The 24,122-nt window shown below is 39.7% G+C and overlaps 2 protein-coding genes across 4 annotated transcripts in view; one reads left to right on the top strand and one right to left on the bottom strand.

The window, feature by feature from the left end:
• Positions 1-1,080: 1,080 nt before the first annotated feature.
• LOC122727641 (60S ribosomal protein L19-like) lies at positions 1,081-1,758 on the bottom strand. Its single transcript, XM_043965310.1, has one exon. It carries the CDS (start codon positions 1,756-1,758, stop codon positions 1,168-1,170), a length of 591 nt encoding a protein of 196 aa, XP_043821245.1. The 3' UTR covers positions 1,081-1,167.
• Positions 1,759-9,883: 8,125 nt separating this feature from the next.
• The window catches only part of UBN2 (ubinuclein 2), a 119,284-nt gene continuing 105,045 nt past the window's right edge, over positions 9,884-24,122 (top strand). For all 3 annotated transcript variants that reach the window (XM_043965300.1, XM_043965299.1, XM_043965301.1), the window contains exon 1: positions 9,884-10,751. In XM_043965300.1, coding sequence (XP_043821235.1) covers positions 10,272-10,751 — 480 coding nt within the window. In that variant the 5' untranslated portion in view covers positions 9,884-10,271. The remainder of the gene's footprint in view (positions 10,752-24,122) is intronic.

Genomic DNA, 24,122 nt, shown 5'->3' with positions numbered 1-24,122 from the left:
TTCTTTTTCACCAGCCATCACCCCTCCACTTGCTATACTCTCCTCCCTCATTTATACCCTTGGGTGAACCAGTTCAAGTCTACATTCTCCTTTTGTCTTGAATCCCTTGCCCCCTTATCCTATTAAGATCTTGCCCTTTCATGCCCCAGCCTTGGATTAATCCCATTATCTATTGCTTTTGTTCCTACTCACATGGGGCTGAGCAGAGGTGGAAAAAAAAAATCACAAAACCACACTAACCTGACCTACTTCAAATTTATATTACACAATCTCACCTGTGGACTCCTGAATGAAGACAATCCTTTTAGACGTCCCTATTAATTCACTATCCCACTCATCATAGTACCCTTTTCTAAATCATTGTATCCCTTTTCGAACTTCCTATACTTTCCTTTCCCTCACCCTTTCAGCACAGAATCTTGCCTCATATTTCACTGAAAAACCTGAGGTAATTTACCAAGAGCTCCCTTTTATCCCTTCTTCATCATTTCACTTCACTGAGATACCTTGACATGAGATGTCTCACATATGAATAAGTGGCTTTTCTTGCCAAAGCTAATCTCTTCACATGTACAAGTGATCCCATTCTGTCCTGTCTTCTTCAATAGATTGTCCCTTCTATCTTAAATCACTCCCTGTCTGCTGGTTGCTTTCTACTGCCTGCAGATAGACCTGGAGGAAAGGCAGTAAGCTTTCAGAACTCCCGACATGATTACCTCAAAAAAACTTCCAAATAATGCCTACAGATAGACCCACGTCTCTCTTATCTTCAAGAAACCCTCACTTGATTATGTCCATGCCTGCAAGCTGTTGTACTATATATCTTATCTCTGTTGTAAATTCCTTGAGAAGACCATCTATGATGCTTCCTATGGTGCTTCCTCTTCCCTTCCTCTCATTCTCTCCTTAATTCTCTACAATCTGGTTTCTGACTTTATCTTTCAACTGAAGCTGTTGATTCCAAAGTTACCAGTGATCTCTTAATCACCAAGGCTAATAGCCTTTTCTCAGTCCCGTTCTTGACCTCACAGCAGCCCTAGACACTAAATTACCATCTTCTCTTTGATATTCTCTTCTATGTTTTCTTTTTTTTTTTTTCACAGTCTGTCAAGTTTTATTGTATGAGCCAAATAGAAGGGTACTATGTACAGAGGAGATAGGGGAGAATCATTTCTTGGTCTCCTCCTCCTTAGACAAAGCCTTGATGATCTCCTCCTTCTTAGCCTGTAGACGCTCTTCCCGACGCTTTCGTGCTTCCTTAGTCTTGGACCGGCGAGCTTCAGCCTGGTCAGCCAGGAGCTTCTTCCGGGCCTTGTCTGCCTTCAGTTTATGAATGTGTTCCATGAGGATCCGCTTATTCTTGAACACATTACCCTTCACCTTCGAGTACAGGCTGTGGTACATATGGTGGTCAATCTTTTTGGATTCACGGTATCTTCGGAGTAGGCGCCATAGAATCCTCATTCGCCTCAGCCAGGTCACCTTCTCAGGCATACGAGCATTGGCAGTACCCTTTCTCTTACCAATGTCCATGTGCCTGCCCTTCCGTCGAGCCAGAGTATTTTTCCGGCATCTGGCACGGGAGTGCACTGTAACAGACTTCCGGATGATCAGCCCGTCTTTAATCAGCTTCCGTATCCGCTGACGGGAATTGGAGTTGGCAATTTCATTGGTCTCATTGGGGTCAAGCCATACCTTCTTTTTTCCACATCGAAGCACACTAGAGGCAAGCCTCTTCTGAAGCCTGAGCATACTCATGGCTGCAGCCGCAGCGCGGAAAAGCTCTTCTATGTTTTCTTGGCAGTACTCTCTTGGTTCTGCCAATTTGACCACTTTTTCTCCTTTGCGAGATCTTTATCCAGGCCACGATCACTAACCATGGGGGCCAAATGAGACAATAACTGTCCCTAGCACAGTGCCTGGCTCAGAGAAGGTGCGTTAATAAAACATTAGTAAATGCTTGCTCCTTCTCCTCTCTAATCTGTCCTGGGCTCTCTTTTCCTCTCTGGTGTGTGTGTGTGTGTGTGTGTGTGTGTGTGTGTGTGTGTGTGTGTGTGTGTGTGTTTTGGTGAGGCAATTGGGGTTAAGTGACTTGCCCAGGGTCACACAGCCAGTAAGTGTCAAGTGTCTGAGGCTGAATTTGAACTCAGGTACTCCTGAATCCAGGGCTGGTGCTCTATCCTCTGCACCGCCTAGCTGCCCCTCTGTTTTGTTTTGTTTGGTTATCACATCAATTCCCCTGGGTTAAATTATTATCTCTAGCTGATTATTACAATCCAAACCAATCAACATTTTGTTAGTTCCTGTTACATACCAGGCATGGTACTTAGCACTAGGATACAATTAACAAAAAGAAAGACAGTCCCTACTTGCAAGGAGCTTACTGTCTAATTAGGAGAGATAACACACAAAAAGAGAAAAGAAAGGTGGGGAATACCGAGGGACATCTTGTTTCCTGAAGTTGAAAAAAGCAGGCACAGCAACAGATAACAGAGTGAAGGGGGCCCAAAAGTCCAATTTCTGCCCTCTATAAAGGCTTATAAATCAAAAGACTTATATTATTGTTCTGTACCTAGTAGCTAGGCAAGTTATATAATCTCTATACTTCTATTTCTCATCTGTAAATGTGGGGATAATAAAACATACCACCTATCTCGTCAGGTTCTTGAAAGAAAAGCACTTTATAAACATGAAAGTGCTATATAAATGTGAGCTATTGTAGCATTAATGACTGTGTCGTAATACTGACACCGGGTATCAGAACACCATAAATTGCAGGAGTAGAGGGAAGGTACTAGCATTAAAGGGGATTAGGAAAGGCTGCTAAAAGGCAGAATTTTAGCTGGGACTTGAAGGAAACTAGGAAGGTTTGGAGATGGAGTGGGGGAGGGAGATCATTCCAGGGATAGGAAAACAGCCAGAGAATATGCCTAGAGATTATAAAGAGAGGATCTTGTGGGAGGGACAGCAAGGTAGCCTGTGTCACTGGATTTTGGAGGAGATGGAGGAGACTTAAGGTATGAGGATTGACAAGGGGGAAATAATAGAATCGACCAAACTTATTGACACACTGGATGTGGAGGGTGTGAAGAGTCAAGGATGACATCTAGATTTCAAGCCAGAGTGACTAATGAGAGGATGGAGATGCCCTCAAAATAATATGAAAATTAGAAAGAGGGGAGGGCTTCAGGGAAGCCTGGGCTAGAGCCCATGTGAGGTAGGCTAGGTTCCCTGTGTTCATACCCTTCCAGCTCATTTAATCCCCTCCCTGGCACCCCGAACATGCCTGATCTTACTTGTGGCTTAGGTTGTGATTCATGTCTCAGGTCTTCTCAAAAGAGTGGAGTAAAAAGCTATACAGTGGGGGCAGTTAGGTAGCGCAGTGTATAGAGCATCAGCCCTGGATTCAGGAGTACCTGAGTTCAAATCCAACCTTGAACACTTAACACTTACTAGCTGTGTTACCCTAGGCAAGTCACTTAACCCCAATTCCCTCACTTAAAAAAAAAAAAGCTATACAGTATATCTTATGAAGCAGGTTTGGGAATACTCTTTCACCTTTTAGGAAAAAAACACAATGGAGACAGTCCAAACCCAAGTTCAAGCTTATCTCTAGGCAGGACATGTACTGATGGCCAGTCCTTTCTCATTCCTCCCAGGAAGTCTTACAGGATGTCACTTGCAGAGTCTAAGAAAGAGAGACTGACTTGAAATCTGTCTCCTAATCAGAGTGTGAGTTCCTTGTGAGCAAGAAATTGTTTGGCTTTTTCTGGTTTTATCTCCATGCTTATTATAGTGCTTATAGTGCCTTTTTCATTCATTTATCCATCCATCCATCCATCCATCCATCCATCCATCCATCCATCCATCCATCCATCCATCTATTCATCCATCCATCCATTCATAAGGTGGGAGAAGACCAAGGGACCATTTAAGTTTTGCTGTTGTTATACCAAAACAAATAATACTTTCATCACTACATCCCCACATAGCCAGAAGCAGGGCCTGCATATTCCACATGGTTACTTAGAACTAGCAATGGCAATTTTTTTTAAATTAATAAAGTATTTTATTTTTTTCCGTTACATGTAAAGATAGTTCTCAACTTTTGTTTATACAAGCTTTACAATTTCAGATTTTTCTCCCTCCCTCCCCTCCCTACCCCCTTCCCTAGACAGCAGGTAATTTGATATAGGTTATATATATATATATATATATACATATATATATATATATATACACATAATAACATTAAACATATTTCTGCATTAGTCATGTTATAAGAGAAAAAATCAGAGCAATGATAAAAAACCTCAAAATAGAAAAAATCAACAGCATCAAAAACAAAAGAAATAGTATGGTTCATTCAGCATCTATACTCCGCAGTTCTTTTTTTTTTTTTCCCTTGGATTTGGAGATCCTCTTCCATCACAAGTTCCCTGGAACTCTTCTGTGCCATTGCATTGGTGAGAAGAATATAGTCCATCACAGTAGATCAACACTCAATGTTGATGATACTGTGTACAATGTTCTTCTGGTTCTGCTCATCTCACTCATCATCAGCTCACGCAAGACCCTCCAGGTTTCTCTGAACTCCTCCTGCTCATCATTTCTTACAGCACAATAGTATTCCAGCAATGGCAATTCTAATTGTATCAAGTGGTTCTGTACAGTGCTCTTCTAGGGTTCTAGGGATACCTCTGAGGGGTTGGGGGATAATTCTCTACTGCCATTGGTTTGATACCCCACCAATGTGCCTCCTCCCCAAGATTATCAGTTGAAAAAACATTTAGTTGAGTCAGTCTGACAGATTTAACACAGGGGCATTTACTAAGAAAAAATTTACTACAAAACATTTATCCAAAGTTCAGTGATATACTTTCCTACAAGTTCATACAGAGATGAGGGAAAAGTGGACTTAATCTTAGATAGCACAGGCAAAGAGACAACTTAGAGCTCCCATTCATGGGGTGTTCAAGAAGTTGCCTTTAGACAAGGTGTATTCTCTTTGCTGGGCTCTTTGGTAGAGGTCTGAGTCCATTCTATCCTTGGTTTTAGATCAGACATCTTGAATGATGTCATTTCACTTCATCAAATGACTTTAAAAGACTTTTGCACTTGTTCTAAGTCAGGGGATATTAACCTGGGATCCTTGAACTTATTTTAAAAATATTTTGATAACTGTATTTCAATATAATGTCTCCTGTATAATACTTTTATTTTATGCATTTAAAAACATTATTCTGAGACTAGGTTTCACCAGACTACCTTAGAGAGGGTCTGTGACACAAAGGAGGTTAAGAACCCCTTGTCTGTCTTTTTTTGTTTTGTTTTGTTTTGTTTTTGCGGGGCAATGAGGGTTAAGTGACTTGCCCAGGGTCACACAGCTAGTAAGTGTCAAGTGTTTGAGGTCGGATTTGAACTCAGGTCCTGAATCCAGGGCCAGTGCTCTATCCACTGTGCCACCTAGCTGCCCCCCTTGTCTGTCTTTTTATTGACTGATTGAGCTATGTTCTCACCTTGTTAAGATATCAAGCTAAAACCTGAGTGGGGTGATTTCAAATTCACTCTTATATAAGTATCCTCTATGAGATGGCCCCTAGAGGCCAATTCAACTTGCTATATTCTTAATATATTCATGGCCTATTTAAACTTCCTAGGCCTTTACCAACATGGTCCTAAATTTTCCCTGCCATGTCTTCCTTATTGTGAAACATTTATATTACCTTTTATTTATTTATATCATCTCCTTTGTCCTTCACCACGGCTTTGTGAGGGGTTACAACAGGTATTTCTATTTTAGACCAGTCATAATTTCACTAGTATAGAGCAAAGGTGTAAAACAGAGGGCAGGAGCACACTGTAGCCTGAAAAACTCAACTAGATTAAAATGTAATTGGGGGGGGGGCGGTGTGTGGAGATAAGATGGCGGAGGAGAGGCTGTGACTCTGGCAAGCTCCAGATAAACCTGTCCACTCACTCCCAAATAATGCCATTAAAAAAAAAAAACAGAGCAGCCTAATGCACATAAGAACAGAGTGAGACTGTTTTTCAGCAAAAGAGGGCAATTGCAATCACCTGCTGATTGGGCTGAGCAGCTCATCGTGCAGTCCAGACCCAGCCAGGAACAGACAGTGCTTCCAGCACCTCAGAGTCTTCAGCACCAGCAGCTTCTTCTGAGGCTCAGCTCATGGATCAGTGAGGAGGTTGGGTGATAGGCCAGGGTTAAGTGGCTGCAGTCTCTGCTGGAGTTGGGACAAAGCGACCTCGTTCTGAACCAGTGGGCTGAATCGAGTGATGGTGGCCCAGCCGGGGAGGGGCACAGGCACGCCAAGCTTCTGACCATAGAGAATCAGATTTCAATCAGACTTCTGTTTTCAGGTCAAAGAGAAAACAGCTGTGGTTACTCACAGGTCAGGCAGGCTAAGAAGCCCAATTGTCCCCTGGGCCATGCTGTAGCTTGGAACAGTGTGTCCTGGAAGCAGCACTACACTTTAAGAAGGAGTTAAAAGCCAAGAAATAGGTGGCCAAGATGAGCAGGCAGAGAAAGCAGCAGGCCATTGAAAACTTCTTTGGGGGAAAGGTAGATCAGAATATACCCTCAGAAGAAGATAATAACAAAGTCAAAGCTCCAACATCCAAAGCTTCTAAGAAAAATATGAATTGGTCTCAGGCCATGGAAGCACTCAAAAGGGACTTTGAAGAGAAAGTAGGAGAGATAGAAGGAAGATTTATAGAGATGGAGGAAAGAATGGAAAGAGAAATGAGAGCAATGTAGTAAAATCATGAGAAAAAAGTCAACAGTTTGAAAAGCCAAATGGGAAAGGAGATAGAAAAGCTCTCTCAAGAAAATAATTGCCTAAGAATTAGGATTGAACAAATGGAAGCTAGTGACTTTATGAAAAACCAAGACACAGTCAAGCAAATCCAACTGAATAAAAAAAAATAGAGGGCAATATGAAATACCTCCTTAGAAAAACAGCTAACCCGGAAAATAGATCCAGGAGAGATAATTTGAAAATCATTGGGCTACTCTAAATCACTATTGATTAGAGAAATGCAAATTAAAACAACTCTGAGGTACCACCTGACACCTATCAGATTGGCTAATATTGCAAAAAAGGAGAATAATAAATGTTGGAGAATTTGTGGAAAAATTGGAACACTAATGCATTGTTGGTGGAGCTGTGAACTGATCCAGCCATTCTAGAGAGCAATTTGGAATTATGCCCAAAGGGCTATAAAGCTGTGCGTACCCTTTGACCCAGCAATAACACTATTGGGTCTTTTTCCCAAAGAGATCATAAAAAAGGGAATAGGACCCACATGTACAAAAATATTTATTGCTGCTCTTTTTGTGGTGGCAAGGAATTGGACATTGAGGGGCTGCCCACCAATTGGGGAATGGCTGAACAAGTTGTGGTATATGAATGTAGTAATAGTAGGCCTCCACCAGTCGTGGACGACCATGGATCAGCGCCTTGAAGAGCCACAGGCCACAGCGTGGCTGTGCAGTCCAATACAGGAGCTGCAGCTCCTGAGTGACTTATAACCGGTAACTGCCGCATCCCGTGTTGTATCTACCCCATGAGGAGTAGCTAGAGTGTCCTCTCCAGGGCGCTGGCCTGGGTGGGTCAATATGGAAAACAAGCTGTTGCCCATGCAGCAGGTTTTCCCTCTCCTTGACATTGGTGGATCCAAAGGAGAGGCAGAATTCTATTGTGCTGTAAGAAACGATGAGCAGGAGGAATTCAGAGAAACCTGGAAGGACTTGTATGAACTGATGATGAGTGAGAAGAGCAGAACCAGAAGAACATTGTACACAGCATCATCAACATTATGTGTTGATCAACTGTGATAGACTAGATTCTTCTCACCAATACAATGGTTCAAGAAAGTTCCAAAGGACTCATGATGGAAAATGCTCTCCAAATCCAGGAAAAAAAAAAAGAACTATGGAATTTAGATGCAGATTGAACCATACTATTTCTATTTTTTTTGTTTTTCTTTTTCGAGGTTTTTCCTTTTTGCTCTGACTCTTCTTACACAGCATAACTAATGCAGAAATATGTTTAATGTGATTGTACAAAAATAACCTATGGTTATCCTTATGTAGGATTTAGTGGGCCTCATTTCTATATGAGTTTAACACCACCACCAGTTTAGGAAACTTTTAATGAAGCAACTCTCTCAACCAATGTAGAAATAGATAGTTCTGCAAGAAATAGCTAGTCATGCTTCTTTCATTCCTCCAGCCACCTTTTCTACTTCTTAGCAAAGAGCATGCTCTTTTTCCTCTGTGCCCTCCAGTTCTGAGAACCATGACCAAATCAGCTCTCCCATTGTTCTTGGGTGAACTCCCCTGTGGTCTCACTCACTATCCCTGTAACAAGCTGTAGTCCTTGGACACCACTTTCCTTTGTACAATATATGGTTTCATTCATTAGAATGTAAGCTTAGCACAGTGCCTGACAATGCATTGTAAGTACTTAGTAAATGCCTGTTTACTTGTTTGTAAGCTCTTTATGGGAAGTCTTTATGGGCAGTTTAGGTGGAGCAATGGATAGAGATCTGGCCCTGGAATCAAGAGAACCTGAGTCCAAATCTGGCCTCAGACATTTACTAGATGTTCGACCCTGGGCAAGTCACTTAACCCCAATTGCCTCCCACATCCGAGGCCATCTCCCGCTGTCCTGATGTGTATTTTGCCACTGGACCCAGATGACTCTGGAGAAGAGAGTGAGACTGGTGACTTTGCACAGCCCTTCCTCACTTAAATCTAATTCACTGAAAGTCATGACATCACCTCCTAATCTCATGGTCCTCTTTGAGAATGAAGGACCAACAACAATTTTGTATTTCCAGCACTTAGCGCAGTATTTGAGTAAATGCTTAATAGTCAAGTTAAGAAGCATTCATTAAGCTCCTACTAAGTGCTAGGCACTGTGCTAAGTCCTGGGGATAGGCTTTTTCATTTACTCACTTCAACTCTATGCCTCAAGTTATTATTATCCCCATTTTATATAATGGGAAACTAAAAGTTCATAAAGGTTAATTGACTTGCCTATAGTTATACAGCTAATAATAGTCAGAGACTGGTCTTAATTCAGATCACTGATGAATTACCACTACAGCTCAATGCCTTCTTTAGTTCTAGATTATCTCATGTGGGGAAAATCGCCTTCAGGCTGTTTCCTCAAATACAGAACAATGAAGTCCGGCAATCTTGGGGGGGGGGCGGGGGGAGGGCTTAAGTCAGATTTTAGCTTGACAAGTGGAAAGAAAGGGGAAGTAATAAGGTTCACAGAACGAGCAGGAAGGAAGCGGCCATAGAGAATTACAGAACAGGCTGGTTGCCCGCTACAGTGAATTGGGGTTGCTCCAGGGAGTCCGTCTCTGATAAGAGGGAAATACAGGCTGTGTGGCCATTCCCTCTGTCCAGCCCACTAAGCTACAGCCGATCATCCTCTTTCCCGAGCAAAGGCGTGAAGAAAAAAGCCAGGAAGGAAAGGCTCTTTGCCCCTGTCCCAGGGATGTGCTGGGGCCGCTCGAAAAGGCTCTTGAAAGCTGATACGTAGTTAAAATTTAAGTTTGAACATTTATACCTCGGAAATAGGCAAATGCTAATAAATGTGCCGAGAGCAATCGCACAAGCCAAGGGATGGACAGAGGCTGAAGAGCCCCAGCGGAAGACTCCAGCGCCATTGCTGGCTCGTTCTCAGCTCGGTTTATAGGTATTAGACTAGAGCAATCAGCGACAGGCTCCTTCTTCCCGGGTTGAGGGCCAGAGTAAAAGATCTTCCGGAAACTCGGAACCCTCCCCTTTTAAGGATCTCACTGCAAAAAAGAGCCGGCAGCGTCTCTGTATCCACGGCAACATACGAGGCATATACGTCACTTCCGTGGAGCTGTCCTGACTCCTGACCGTTGGGAGGAAAGAGGAACGCTGAGCAATAACAGCCACGACGGTGGACGTGAGCGTCTTCTCTCTGCGCATGCCCCCGTAGAGCGGCCTGCTTCTATTTATGTGGGGGATCCAACATGGCTGCCGCAGCGACCCGAGCGATGGCGGTAGAGCCGTTCAGAACATAGTGGGGGGGAAAGGGGAAAGAGTTCCTTTTGGGGGACGGCGGCGCTGGTGGCGGCGGCTGTGGCTGGTGCAGAGGAAGGAAGCAACGAAGGTAGGAAAGAAGGGCAGGCAGCGAGCCGGAGAGGCGCGCAGCGGGTCGGCCGACTGGGGAGGGCCGGAGCCGTGAGGGGAGACAGTGAGGATGGCGGAGCCGCGCAGGGTGCCGTTCATTAGCCTGTCACCCGTGAGGCGGCGCGAGCTCGACTTCCCGGGGCCGGAGCGTGAGTCCGATTATCCGCGGGAGCCCCCGCGCCTCGAGCCGCAGCCTTATCGCGAATCGTCCGGGTCGGAGCCGCCGGTGCCTCGAGACGCCCACCCTCGGTCGGAACCTCCGCGACCGCAGCAGGAGAAGCCGCCCGCCCCGCCGCGCGACGGCAGCCGGGCTGAGCAGCCGCCTCTGCCCCGCGAGCCCCCTCGGCCCGAGCCACCGCCGCTGCCGCCCCCCCAACTGCACCTCGCGCCGCCGCCGCCGCCGCCCCCAGCCAGGGAAGCGGCCGTTCGGGCCGAGCCGCCGCGGCCTCTGGGGGAGACGGTGCGCCTGGAGCTGGTGCTGAAGGATCCCACTGACGAAAGCTGCGTGGAGTTCAGTTATCCGGAGCTGCTGCTGTGCGGAGAACAACGGGTATCGAACCCCCTCCCTCCTGCCCCCCCCTTCATCTTCTCTCCCTTCGTCTTCTCCTCTTTCCCTGCCTTCCTTTCTTCTATTCCTCCTTCCCCCTCCGCCTCCCTCCTAACTCGGGGTGGGGGGCAGCCGAGATGCCCAACGTGTGGGGCCGGTGAGGCCTCTGTCCATCCCACACCAGCCTAGAGTGGGAAGGAGGGGGGCCGGGAGCAGACCACACACCTCGAGGCCGGCCCTGCTTTGCTTCATTTCCCCGGGATCCCACAAGGTTATAATAACACATCATGACTGTCCGCACCTACCCTGGAACCTGTGTAGTTCGGTCTCTTTTTCCTTTTGACTCCTCAGACTTGGACCGGGACAAAGTTGTACCCTAGGTTTAAGCTGTCCAGCCTTTTTCGGTAGGAAGAAAAGAAAACACTTCCCTCTAACCCCGAAATGAGGTGGAGAGATTGAGTAACCTCTCTCATCACCATCAATTTGTTTTGCGTGTGCTGGATCCCAAGAGTTGCTAGCTCAAAGTATTGCATGTATGGGTGTGTGATCTTTTTCTGTATTTAAGGAGTTATGCAAGTAAGCGTATATGGGTGTCTAATTTTTTCCCCTGCATTTAAGGAGTTAGGCAAGTTATTTATAAGTTATTTATGATTTTCCAGAGACTAGGAATTCCACTTCAAGGAAATAGTTGAAGGTTATCTAGTTACCTTCTTTAGTTCCTGTGGGTAAACCTTTTAAGCTCAAATTACTATGGGTTCTGCTTAGTTGGTAATTGAGGCGTGGGAAGATACTTATCTCCCATTCTGTTTTATGTGGCATTTATCATCATCATCGCTATTTTTGGCTGAAAATATATAATTATTAATTCAAAGATCAGGAGGTGGAGGCAACTGTAATTGACCATCATTCTTTTTGTCAAGGGATCTTAGTTTGAGCTCCTTTCTTACTAATTTCATTTTGAAATTTAAGAATCTTGTTTTTAATGTCATTGGTGGGGAGTGAGTTTTGTGCCTGTCATGTATTTTTGACTTCTCAGTAGAAAAAAAGTTGTGTTGTTTTGGCCAAGCCACTGTGCTAGATGTTGAAGATACAAAGACTACACAAGAAATACAAATGATTACAGGTGAAACAGCCTCTGCCCTCAAGGAGCTTATAGTCTTATGGGATTGATATAACATCTACATAAGTAAGTAAATACAGAGTAATAGTAGTGCTGATGACTGAAACAGGGGATCAGGAAAGGCCTCATCAAGGCTAAGGAGCGCCTGAATTGTGCTTTATAGGAGAATGGGGATCTTAGGCAGTGAGTTCATGAGGGGCCTACTTGTCCAAAGGCAAGAGGTAGGAGAATTAGATATCATGTGTGGACTACAGATTAGGAAGCCAGTTTGACTGAAACCTAGATTATGTAAAGTGGAGTAATGTCAAATAAGACAAGAAAGGTTGGTGGGAACTAGATTATAAAAGGATTTAAATAACCGGTTGAGGATTTTCTGTTTTATCCTAGATAGGCTAGGAGGCAGTGAAGACTTGGATTGGTAGAGGGTGTATGTGGAGTGTTGGGGAGAGTACAGGCATTGTCAGATTTGTATTTTAGAAGTATCAGTCTCATTGCTGTGTGGAAGATACATTGGAAATAGAAGAGATGAGAAGCAGGAAGGCCAATTAGGAGGCTTTCCTTAGTGTTCCTGGTGATGGTAATCAGACAAAAGAAGGAATGAATACAAGAACTAACATGGGAGGCAAGTTTGACAGAACTTGGGAACTGATGGGAGAAGAAATAGAATGAAGAATCAAAGATGACTACAGGGTTAGGAAACTGGGTAACCAGAAATATGGTGGTACCATCAAAAGAAATGGGGAGAGGATGGTAGAAAACAGTTTTCTTTGGTCATATTAAAGTTTAAGATGCCTATTGGATATCTGCCAGTCTGATAAAATCACACACATAGTGCTATTAGTAATGGTGAAAAAAGAATTGTTGACCCCAGATTATTTAGAATTTATGCAGTTTACTGGTTGCTCAGAAATTGGGATCTAATAACTTACTTAATTACTGGGTTTCCTGAGGGCTGTTTGGGTCTATACTTCCTTTAAAGAGAATTTAAAATGAATTTGAAGTGAATTTTTCAATAACTAGGTGATTATAACTGCCAAATAATTCTACTAGGCAGTATTTATTTTATAATTTTATTAATTCCTTTGACATCGTTCATTATTGTACTTCATTCTTTTACCTAAATATGTTCAATTTGAATTGTTTAGAGGCAGAAGATCTTGAACTCATAGCATTGAAGAAGAATGTTAGTTGGGAGGGACCTATAGATGAAGAAACTTAGGTCCAGCAAAATTGAATTATTTTCCCTAATACAGTGAGTGACAGAGCTAGAATTAGAACTGAACTCTCATGGATCTCATTACAGGGCTCTCCTCCATTTCATGGCGTTTTATCATTCCCATGTTTAGATTTACTTAAATTTGATTAACTTTGAAACTCTGAGATTGGGAAAATTAAAAAGCAAGTATAATTTAGTTTTTTCAAATTTAAGTATATTTGCAGTTCTCAATTTCCAAGTGTTCCCTTCCCCTATTTTAAAAGAAGCTACTATAATTGTGTAAATAAACATAGGCAATAACTTCACAGGACCTCTTTCCATAACATTGTCATATGTATTACATATACTTACTTGATCTGGTTTAAATTCAGAAATTTTTCCTAGCTAAAAATGAAGTGCAAATGATTCACAATAGAAAACAAATAAATGAAGCTCTATTATGAACCATATTTTATTATAACACTTATGACATCAAATAAATCAATAGAGTTGTCTGGTGAATGTTCTGGAAAAACATCTTTTATGATATGCTGGTTACCCTCTGTTATCTTGATAAGTTAGGTCATTGCTATTGTCATGTAATGAAGGGTAGACAATCCATTTGTTCACATTTTTTGTATTTTTTTTAATGTAATTGTGTATTGTGTCTGTGTGGGGAAAAATAGCCGTTTTTGTTTCCCCTGCAAAATATAGAGTAGAAACATAATTCATATGTTTTGGTGAGATGACATGTCATTTGTCATATACTACTTGATCTTAAATACATTTCAAAATAAAGTACTCTGTTGCATAGAAGATAGACTTTGGATGATTTCTTGTGATTAATGAACATGTCATTCAATTAAAAAACTAAAACCACCTTTCAAATCTATAGTAACTAAAGTTGTTGTTATTTAAGAGTAAGTCTCAAGAGGGAGAGCAGTAAAACTCTAAATGTGAGTAACAGAATTTGGTTTCTATTGCTCAACAAAAAAACAGCTCCCAGCCTTATTAATTTATTTTACATCTCAAGGAATCTACAGTTATGTCAAATGTGTTATAACATTTTCAACATCAAATTCATTTAAATTCAAATTAATGTTAAAATAGTTTATCTTATACTTCTGGGAGTAGAAAAGAGAAGTCACAGAAGCATTTATATAGCATATTACAATTATAAAAAGAGGAAATCACTGAGAAGATTTAAACTTCAGATACATAGACTGGGAGAAGGATATGATAGTATGTTGCATGAGAAAGCCATCAATAATTGTGTGATGCTTTAATTTCATTGCCCTTCAAATACAAAAAGTATATATGCTAAAACTTTGACTAATCAGAACTGGTTTTTTTATGCTTTACTTTTGAGTAGTAAATCACTCACACACGTGTGTACTCACAGACAGAATCTCCCCACCCCTGGACTGACCATTGGTATATTTATTAAAAGAGAAAAAAACCTACTAGGCTATGTTCTAGTGTCAGTACACTAATCTACTATATTGTACAATGATAATTGACATTAATTATAATTTCATGTAGTTCATATAGCCTTTGTCATCAGTGAAAGAGAAAAGTATTTTCACTATATTCTACTTTTGTTGTTGTTTAGTCATTTCAGTTATGTTTGACTCTTCCTGAACCCATTCTGTCCATGGGGTTTTCTTGGCAAAGATACTCAGGAGTGGTTTACCATTTCTACTTAGTTAAGACCAAAAATGTATATCTTTTAGAGACAAATTTAAAAGAACGATTGAAATAAAATAGATTTTTCTGGTTAGCCCTTTGTTAATCAAAACATTCTATTAACCTCAATATCCATTCCTAAGCATTACAGTTAATAAGACTTTTCCTATAAGAATGACAATGTAAGACGTTATGGGTTTATTAAAAGAACAGTGTTTTACAAGTTTTTGGAACAAGATTGCTAGCCATTACCTGGCACATCACCCTTGAAAGCAATTATTTAACAGATAGACTTGAAAATAATGTTAATTATGTTAGAAGTGCCTTATTTGATAAGTTGTTCCTCTCTATCAAATATATTACTTTTATTTCCTTTGTAGGGAAGAGTTCAATTTTTTGTTTAAAACTTTTAAATTTAGGGGCAGCTAGGTGGCGCAGTGGATAGAGCACTGGCCCTGGATTCAGGAGGACCTGAGTTCAAATCCAGCCTCAGACCCTTGACACTTACTAGCTGTGTGACCCTGGGCAAGTCACTTAACTCCAATTGCCTCACCAAAAAAGAAAGAAAGAAAAAAAGAAAAATGAAATAAGTTCAAGTTCATGAACTTGTTTATTAAAAAAAATTTTAATTTAGGGGGACAGCTAGGTGGTGCAGTGGATAAAGCACCGGTCCTGGATTCAGGAGGACCTGAGTTCAAATCCGCCTTCAGACACTTGACACTTATTAGCTGTGTGACCCTGGGCAAGTCACTTAACCCTCATTGCCCTGCAATAAATAAACAAACAAAAGTTATGAATTTGTAGACCTTTTTTTTCTGTTTGAAAGACTATTAAACCAAATTTGAGGATTATTTGATACTTTTATTTCCTAAAAAGATAAAGCAATTATTTGGCAAATTTGTACACACAAATATAAATGAGTTCTAATTTCTTTAAGAGTACCTGTCATGGGGCGGCTAGGTGGCGCAGTGGATAAAGCACTGGCCCTGGATTCAGGAGTACCTGAGTTCAAATCTGGCCTCAGACACTTGACACTTACTAGCTGTGTGACCCTGGGCAAGTCACTTAAGCCCCCTTGTCCTCCAAAAAAAAAAAAAAAAAAGAGTACCTGTCAGTCAAGCAAACATTTATTAAGTATGTACCATGTCCCAGATAGTATGCTAGATGCTGGGAAATCAAAGACAAAGATAAAAATCTTTCCTGTCCTCAAGGAACACAGTCTAACAGGAGGAGACAACATATACTTATGGTAGATAGTCATCTACAGAATAGACAGATAATTTTTCAAGGGGAGGCACTGGCCGCTGAGAGGATCAGGAAGGGCCTTCTTTAGAAAGTGGCACTTGAGCTAAGCCTTGCAGGAGAAACAGGGATTTAAAAAAAAAAAGGATGTGATAAAGAAGTGCATTCCAAGCACGGGGGCACAGTGTACATGGAATCAAGTTATGTTCATTGAAGCTGGAAACACAGATTGGATTCTTGTTGTGAAGGTCTTTGAATGCCAGATATAGTTTATGTTTGATAATGGAAATAATAGAGAACCACTGAAGTCATTTGAGGAAAACATAGTAAGATTTGCTTTAGGAAAACCACTTTGGTAGCTGTATGAAGGATTGAAGATCACAGAACAAAGAATGGGTTTAGGGTTAAGAAAGACATAGGGAGGGGCAGCTAGATGGCACAGTGGATAGAGCACCAGCCCTGGAGTCAGGAGTACCTGAGTTCAAATCTGGCCTCAGACACTTAACACTTACTAGCTGTGTGACCCTAGGCAAGTCACTTAACCCCAATTGCCTCACTAAAAAAAAAAAAAAAGACATAGGGAACGATGGAATGATGGGCTATTATATAAAGGACTTTGAGATTCTGGGAAGGACAGGAAGCAAGGAGTAATTTGACTTCCCTTACTAGAATCAGTGTATTAGGGGGAAGGAGGCAGGACAATGTTATGAGAGCAGGGCCGGTGCTCTATCCACTGCACCACCTAGCTGCCCCTAAGGATTGTTTACTCTTAAGAAGTCTAGGAGTTCAGGAGCATAGGTGGTGGGGGCAGAATGTTTGCCAGCTATAGAGGAAGAGCCCTGGTAGAGAAGTTCTGGATATGGCTTGGTGGTAACAAGACTGGACTTCTGCTGTTCTGGGTGGTCATTTGGTTGGACAGTGATAGGCCTCTACTGGGTGGTTATGATTCTTTTTTTTTAGTAGTATTTTATTTTTTTCTAATTACATGTAAAGATAGCTTTTGACATTCATTTTCATAAAATTTTGAGTTCCGGGGTAGCTAGATGGCGCAGTGGATAGAGCCACGGGCCCTGGATTCAGGAGTACCTGAGTTCAAATCTGGCCTCAGACACTTAATACTTACTAGCTGTGTGACCCTGGGCAAGTCGCTTAACCCCAATTGCCTCACTAAAAAAAAAAAAAAAATTGAGTTCCAAATTTTTCTCCCTCTGCTCCCCCCTTCCTGAGACAGCAAACAATCTGATATAGGTTATACATGTACAATCATGTTAAACAAATTTCCACATTAGTCATGTTGTGAAAGAAGAATTAGAACAAAAGGGAACAACCACAAGAAAGAAAGAAAAACAAAGTGAAAATAATATGCTTCAATCTTCATTTAGATTCCAGCTTAGTCTATCATTGTTGATCCTAGCACAGTGTTACTGTTACTGTGTACAATGTTCTCCTGGTTCTGCTCACTTTACTTGGCTTTAGTTTGTGTAAGGCTTTCCAGGTTTTTCTGAAATCCACCTACTCATCATTTCTTATAGCACAATAGTATCCCATTACATTCATATGATACAACTTGTTCGTCCATTCCCCCAATTGTTGGGCATTCTCATAGTTTCCAGTTCTTTGTCACCACAAATAGAGCTGCTATAAATATTTTTGTACACATGGGTCTTTTTCCCTTTTTTGTGATTTCTTTGGGATATAGACCTAGTAGTGGTATTGCTGGCTCTAAGAATTTTATAGTCCTTTGGGCAAAGTTCCAAATTGTTCTCCAGAATGGATGGATCGATTCATAGCTCCACCAGCTATGAATCCATTAGTGTTCCATTTTCCCCACATCTTCTCTAACATTTATCATTTTCCTTTTCTGTCATATTAACCAATCTGGTGGTTGGTACGGTGGTACCGCAGAGTTGTTTTAATTTGCATTTCTCTAATCAATAGTGATTTAGAACATTTTTTTGTGACTCTAGATAGGTTTAATTTCTTCATCTGAAAACTTGTTTTTCATATCCTTTGACTATTTCTCAATTAGGGAATGACTTCTGTTCTTATAAATTTAATTCAGTTCTCTATGTATTTGAAAAATAATGCTTTTATTAAAAACACTGGCTGTAAAAATTGTTTCCCAGTTTTCTGCTTTTCTTCTAATCTTGTTTGCATTGGTTTTGTTTGTGCAAAACTTTTTAAATTTAATGTAATCAAAATGGTCCATTTTGCATTTCATAATGTTCTCTATCTCTTATTTGGTCATTAAATTATTCCCTTCTCTATAGATGTGACAGGTAAACTATTCCTTATTTACCTAATTTGCTTATGATATCACACTTTATGTCTAAATCATGTACCCATACCTAGTTTCTGCCATACTGTTGTCCAGTTTTCTCAGAGTTTCTCCAACTTTACCGTAATTTCTTTGCTAAGCCTTAATTTTGAGAGGTAGAATTGAGAGAATTAAAAAATTTTTGCATCAATATCCATTAGGGAAATTGGTCTATAATTTTCTTTCTCTGTTTTGGCTCTTCCAGGTTTAGGTATCAGCATTATATTTGTGTCATAAAAAGAATTTGATACAACTCCTTCTTTGCTTATCTTCCCAAATACTTTATATAGCATTAGAATTCATTGTTCTTTAAATGTTTGGTAGAATTCACTTGCAAATCCATCTTGACCCTGGAGATTTTTATTTAGGGAGTTTATTGATGGCTTGTTCAATTTCTTTTTCTAGAATGGGGTCATTTAAGTATTTTATTTCCTATTCTCTTAATCTGGGCAATTTATATCTATCTCTCTCTCTCTCTATATATATATATCTATATATCTCTATCTCTATATAATTTTTTTTTTGCGGGGCAATGAGGGTTAAGTGACTTTCCCAGGGTCACACAGCTAGTAAGAGTCAAGTGTCTGAGGCCAGATTTGAACTCAGGTCCTCCTGAATCCAGGGCCGGTGCTTTATCCACTGCACCACCTAGCTGCCCTGGGCAATTTATGTTTTTGTAAATAATTATCCATTTCACTTAGATTGTCTGATTTATCGGCATACAGTTGGGCAAAATAGCTGCTAATTATTGCTGTAGTTTCCTCTTTATTGCTGGTGAATTCACCCTTTTCATTTTTGATACTGGTAATTTGGTCTTTCTTTTTTTTTTTTAATCAAATTAACCAAAGGTTTATTTATTGTTGTCCCCCCCAATAAAACCAGTTCTTAGTTTTATTTATTAGTTCAATGGTTTTCTTACTTTTAATTTTATTAATCTCTTCTTTGATTATCAGTGTTTCTGATTTGGTATTTAATTGGAGATTTAAAATTTGTTATTTTTCTAGCTTTTTTAGTTGCATACCCAGTTCATTGTTCTACCCTTTCTCTATTTTATTCATGTAGGCATTTAGAGACATAAAATTTTCCCTAAGAACTGCTTTGACTGAATCCATTCTTTAGGATTAGATTATTTAGTTCCCAATTATTTTTTAATCTATCTTTCCATGGCCCTTTATGGCATATAATTTTTATTGCATCATGATCTGAAAAGGATGCATTTAATATTTCTGCCTTTGATTGTAAAGTTTTTATGCCTTAATACATGTACCACTGAGAAAAAGGTTATTCCTTTCTATCCCTATTAAATTTTCTCCAGAGATCTATCATATCTAACTTAAATTTAAAAAAAAAAATTTTTTTAATTTTTTGCAGGGCAATGAGGGTTAAGTGACTTGCCCAAAGTCACACAGCTAGTACGTGTCAAGTGTCCGAGGTCGGATTTGAACTCAGGTCCTCCTGAATCCAGGGCCAGTGCTGCCCCTAACTTTTCTAAAATTCTGTTCATCTCCTTAACTTCTTATTTAGTTTTTGGTTAAATTTATCTAGTTCTGAGAGGGGGATGTTGAGGTCCCCCAGTAGTATAGTTTTGCTATTTCTTCCTGTAAGTTACTTAACTTCTTTAAGAATTTAGATGCCATACTACTTGATGCATATATGTTTAGTATTGATATTATTGCATTGTCTTTGGTGCCTTTTAGCAAGGTATAGTTTCCTTCTTTATCTCTTTTAATTAGATCTAGTTTTGCTTTTGCTTTATCTTAGATCAGGATTGCTATCCCTGCTTTTTAAAAAAATTTCAGCTGAAGCATAATTTAGTTTGCTCCGGCCTTTTACCTTTACTCTGTGTGGATCTCTCTTTTTCAGATGTTTCTTGTAAACAACGTATTATAGGATTCTGGTTTTTGATCCACTCCATCTGCTTCCTTTTTATAGGAGAGTTCATTCCATTTACATTCCCAGTTTTGATTACTAACAATGTATTTCCTTCTATCCTATGTGTCTCCCCTCTCCTCTCCCCCCCGCCCATTTATAATTTTCTCACTCCTTTTACTGTCTCTCCTTACCAGTGTTTTGCATCTGACCACCACCTCCCTCAATTTGCCCTCCCTTGTATCAGCCTCCCCCCCCCCTTCTTTCCCCTTTTCACTCTTCCCTAATGGGTAAGATAAATTTCTCCACACAACTGAGTGTGTATGTTATTCCCTCTCTGAGTCAAATCCAGTGAGAGTAAGGTTCAAACAATGCTCACTTCCCTTCTCCTTTAATAGATCTTTTGTGCCTCTTCATGTGATGTACTTTACCCTATTCTGCCAACCCCTTTCCTCTTCTTCTAGTACAGTCCTTTTTTTCACCCCTAAATTTTTTTTTATATCATCGCATCAAAGTCAACTTATACCCACACCCTGTCTCTAAGTATACATCTTCTTACTGCCCTAATAGAGATAAAGTTCTCAAGAGTTACAGATATCATTTTCCCATGTAGGGATGTAAACAGTTTAAGCTTATTGAATAACATGGTTGTAGTTTTTTTCCTGTTTATCTTTTTATGCTTCTCTTTAGTCTTGTGTTTGAAGATTGGATTTTCTGTTCAGCTCTTGTCTTTTCATCAGGAAAGTTTGAAAGTCCTCAATTTCATTGAATGTCCATCTTTTCCCCTGAAAGATTATGCTCAATTTTGCTGGGTAGTTGATTCTTGGTTGCAATCCAAGCTCCTTTGCCTTCCAGAATATCATATTCCAAGCCCTCTGATCTTTTAATGTTGAAGTTGCCAAATTCTATGTAATCCTGACTGTAGCTTCTTGATATTTGACTTGTTTCTTTCCAGCTGCTTGCAGTATTTTCTCCTTGACCAAATAATTCTGAAATCTGGTCACGTAAGACCCTCCAGGTTTCTCTGAACTCTTCCTGCTCATCATTTCTTACAGCACAATAGTATTCCATTGTATTCATATACCACAACTTGTCCAGCCATTCCCCAATTGATGGGCACCCCCTCAACTTCCAATTCCTTGCCACCACATAAAGAGCAGCTATAAATATTTTTGTACATGTGGGTCCCTTTCCCCCTTCCATGATTTCTTTGGGAAAAAGACCTAAAAGTGGAATTGCTGGGTCAAAGGGTACGCACAGCTTTATCGCCCTTTGGGCATAATTCCAAACTGCTCTCCAGAATGGTTGGATCAGTTCACAGTTCCACCAACAAAGCATTAGTGTTCCAATTTTCCCACAGCTTCTCCAACATTTATTATCTTCCTTTTTTGTCATTTTAGCCAATCTGATAGGTGTCAGGTGGTACCTGAGAGTTGTTTTAATTTGCATCTCTCTAATCATTAGAGATTTAGAGCATTTTTTCATATGGGAATAGATAGCTTTGGTTTCTTCATCAGAAAACTGCCTGTTCATATCCTTTGACCGTTTCTCAATTGGGGAATGACTTGGATTCTTATAAATTTGATTTAATTCCCTATAAATTTTAGAGATGAGGCCTTTATCAGAAGTACTGGCCTCAAAAATTGTTTCCCAGCTTTCTGCCTCCCTTCTAATTTTGGATGCATTGCTTCTGTTTGTACAAAAATTTTTTAATTTAATGTAATCAAAATCATCCATTTTGCATTTTATAATATACTCTATCTCTTGTTTGGTCATAAACTGTTTTCCTTTCCAAAGATCTGATAGGTAGACTATTCCTTTCTCTCCTAATTTACCTATGGTATCACCTCTTATGTCTAAATCGTGTATCCATTTTGACCTTATTTTAGTATAAGGAGTAAGATGTTGGTCTATGCCTAATTTCTGCCATACTATCTTCCAGTTTTCCCAGCAGTTTTTGTCAAATACTGAGTTCCTATCCCAGAAGCTGGAGTCTTTGGTTTTATCAAACACTACATTACTAAGTGTCATTTACAACTGCATTTCCTGAGCCTAGCCTATTCCATTGATCTACCACTCTATTTTTTAGCCAGTACCAGATAGTTTTGATGACTGCCGCTTTATAGTAAAGCTCCAGGTTTGGTACCGCTAACCCACCTTCCTGTGAATTTTTTTTCATTATTTCCCTGGATATTCTTGATTTTTTGTTTTTCCAGATGAATTTTGTTATTATTTTTTCTAGCTGTATAAAATAATTTTTAGGTAGTCTGATTGGTATGGCACTGAATAAGTAAATTAATTTAGGCAGTATTGTCATTTTTACTATATTAGCTCTGCCTATCCATGAGCAATTGATACCTTTCCAATTATTTAGATCTGATTTGATTTGTGTGAAGAGTGTTTGGTAGTTGTGTTCATAGAGTTCCTGGGTTTGTCTTGGCAAGTAGACTCCCAACTATTTTATATTATCTACCATTACTTTAAATGGAATTTCTCTTTCTATCTCTTGCTGCTGGACTTTGTTGGTCATGTATAGAAATGCTGATGATTTATGTGGATTTATTTTATATCCTGCTACTTTGCTAAAGTTGTTAATTGAGGATTCCTTAAGTATACCATCATATCATCTGCAAAGAGTGATAGTTTTGTTTCCTCCTTGCCTATTCTAATTCCTTTAATTCCTTTCTCTTTTCTGATTGCTAAAGCTAACATTTCTAGGACAATATTAAATAATAGGGGTGATAATGGACATCCCTGTTTCACCCCTGATCTTATTGGGAAGACCTCTAATTTATCTCCATTGCATATAATACTTGCTGATGGCTTTAGGTAGATACTGTTTATTATTCTAAGAAAAGCTCCACCTATTCCTAAACTCTCTAGTGTTTTTATTAGGAATGGGTGTTGTACTTTGTCAAAAGCTTTCTCTGCATCTATTGAGATAATCATATGATTTTGGTTGGTTTTCTTATTGATGTGGTTGATTATGTTAATAGTTTTTCTAATGTTGAACCAGCCCTGCATTCCTGGTATAAATCCCACCTGGTCATAGTGTATTATCCTGGTGATCACTTGCTGTAATCTCCTTGCTAATATCTTATTTAAGATTTTAGCATCAATATTCATTAGGGAAATTGGTCTATAATTTTCTTTCTCTGTTTTTGCTTTGCCTGGTTTTGGTATCACCACCATATTTGTGTCATAAAACGAATTTGGTAGAACTCCTTCTTCACCTATTTTTCCAAATAATTTGTATAATATTGGAATTAATTGTTCTTTAAATGTTTGGTAAAATTCACCTGTAAACCCATCTGGCCCTGGGGATTTTTTCTTAGGGAGTTCATTAATGGCTTGTTCAATTTCTTTTTCTAATATGGGTTTATGTAAGGATTTTATTTCCTCTTCATTTAACCTGGGAAGTTTGTAATTTTGTAAATATTCATCCATTTCATTTAGATTGTCAAATTTATTGGCATACAGTTGGGCAAAATATTTCCTAATTATTGCTTTAATTTCCACTTCATTGGTGGTAACATCACCCTTTTCATTTTTGATACTGGTAATTTGGTTTTCGTTCTTTTTTTAAATCCAGTTAACCAATATTTTATCTATTTTATTGGTTTTTTCATAAAACCAGCTCTTAGTTTTATTAATTCTATAGTTTTTTTGCTTTCAATCTTATTAATTTCTCCTTTAATTTTCAGGATCTCTAATTTAGTGTTTAATTGGGGATTTCTAATTTGTTCTTTTTCTAGCTTTTTAAGTTGCATGCCCAATTCATTAATCTCCTCTTTCTCTTTTTTATTCATGTAAGCATTTAGAGCTATAAATTTTCCCCTAAGCACTGCTTTGGCTGCATCCCATAGATTTTGGTATGTTGTCTCATTATTGTCATTCTCTTGGATAAAGTTATTGATTGTTTCTATGATTTCTTGTTTGGCCCAT

Source organism: Dromiciops gliroides, chromosome 5, assembly GCF_019393635.1.
Source record: "Dromiciops gliroides isolate mDroGli1 chromosome 5, mDroGli1.pri, whole genome shotgun sequence".
Taxonomy (NCBI): Eukaryota; Metazoa; Chordata; class Mammalia; order Microbiotheria; family Microbiotheriidae; genus Dromiciops; species Dromiciops gliroides.
The sequence above is the reverse complement of the archived record's forward strand: the minus strand, read 5'-3'. Positions and strand labels throughout refer to the sequence as shown.

What these genes read in the sequence shown, in the direction of transcription:
- LOC122727641 (XM_043965310.1), bottom strand. Translation starts at nt 1,758, where the DNA reads ATGAGTATGCTCAGGCTTCAGAAGAGGCTTGCCTCTAGTGTGCTTCGA.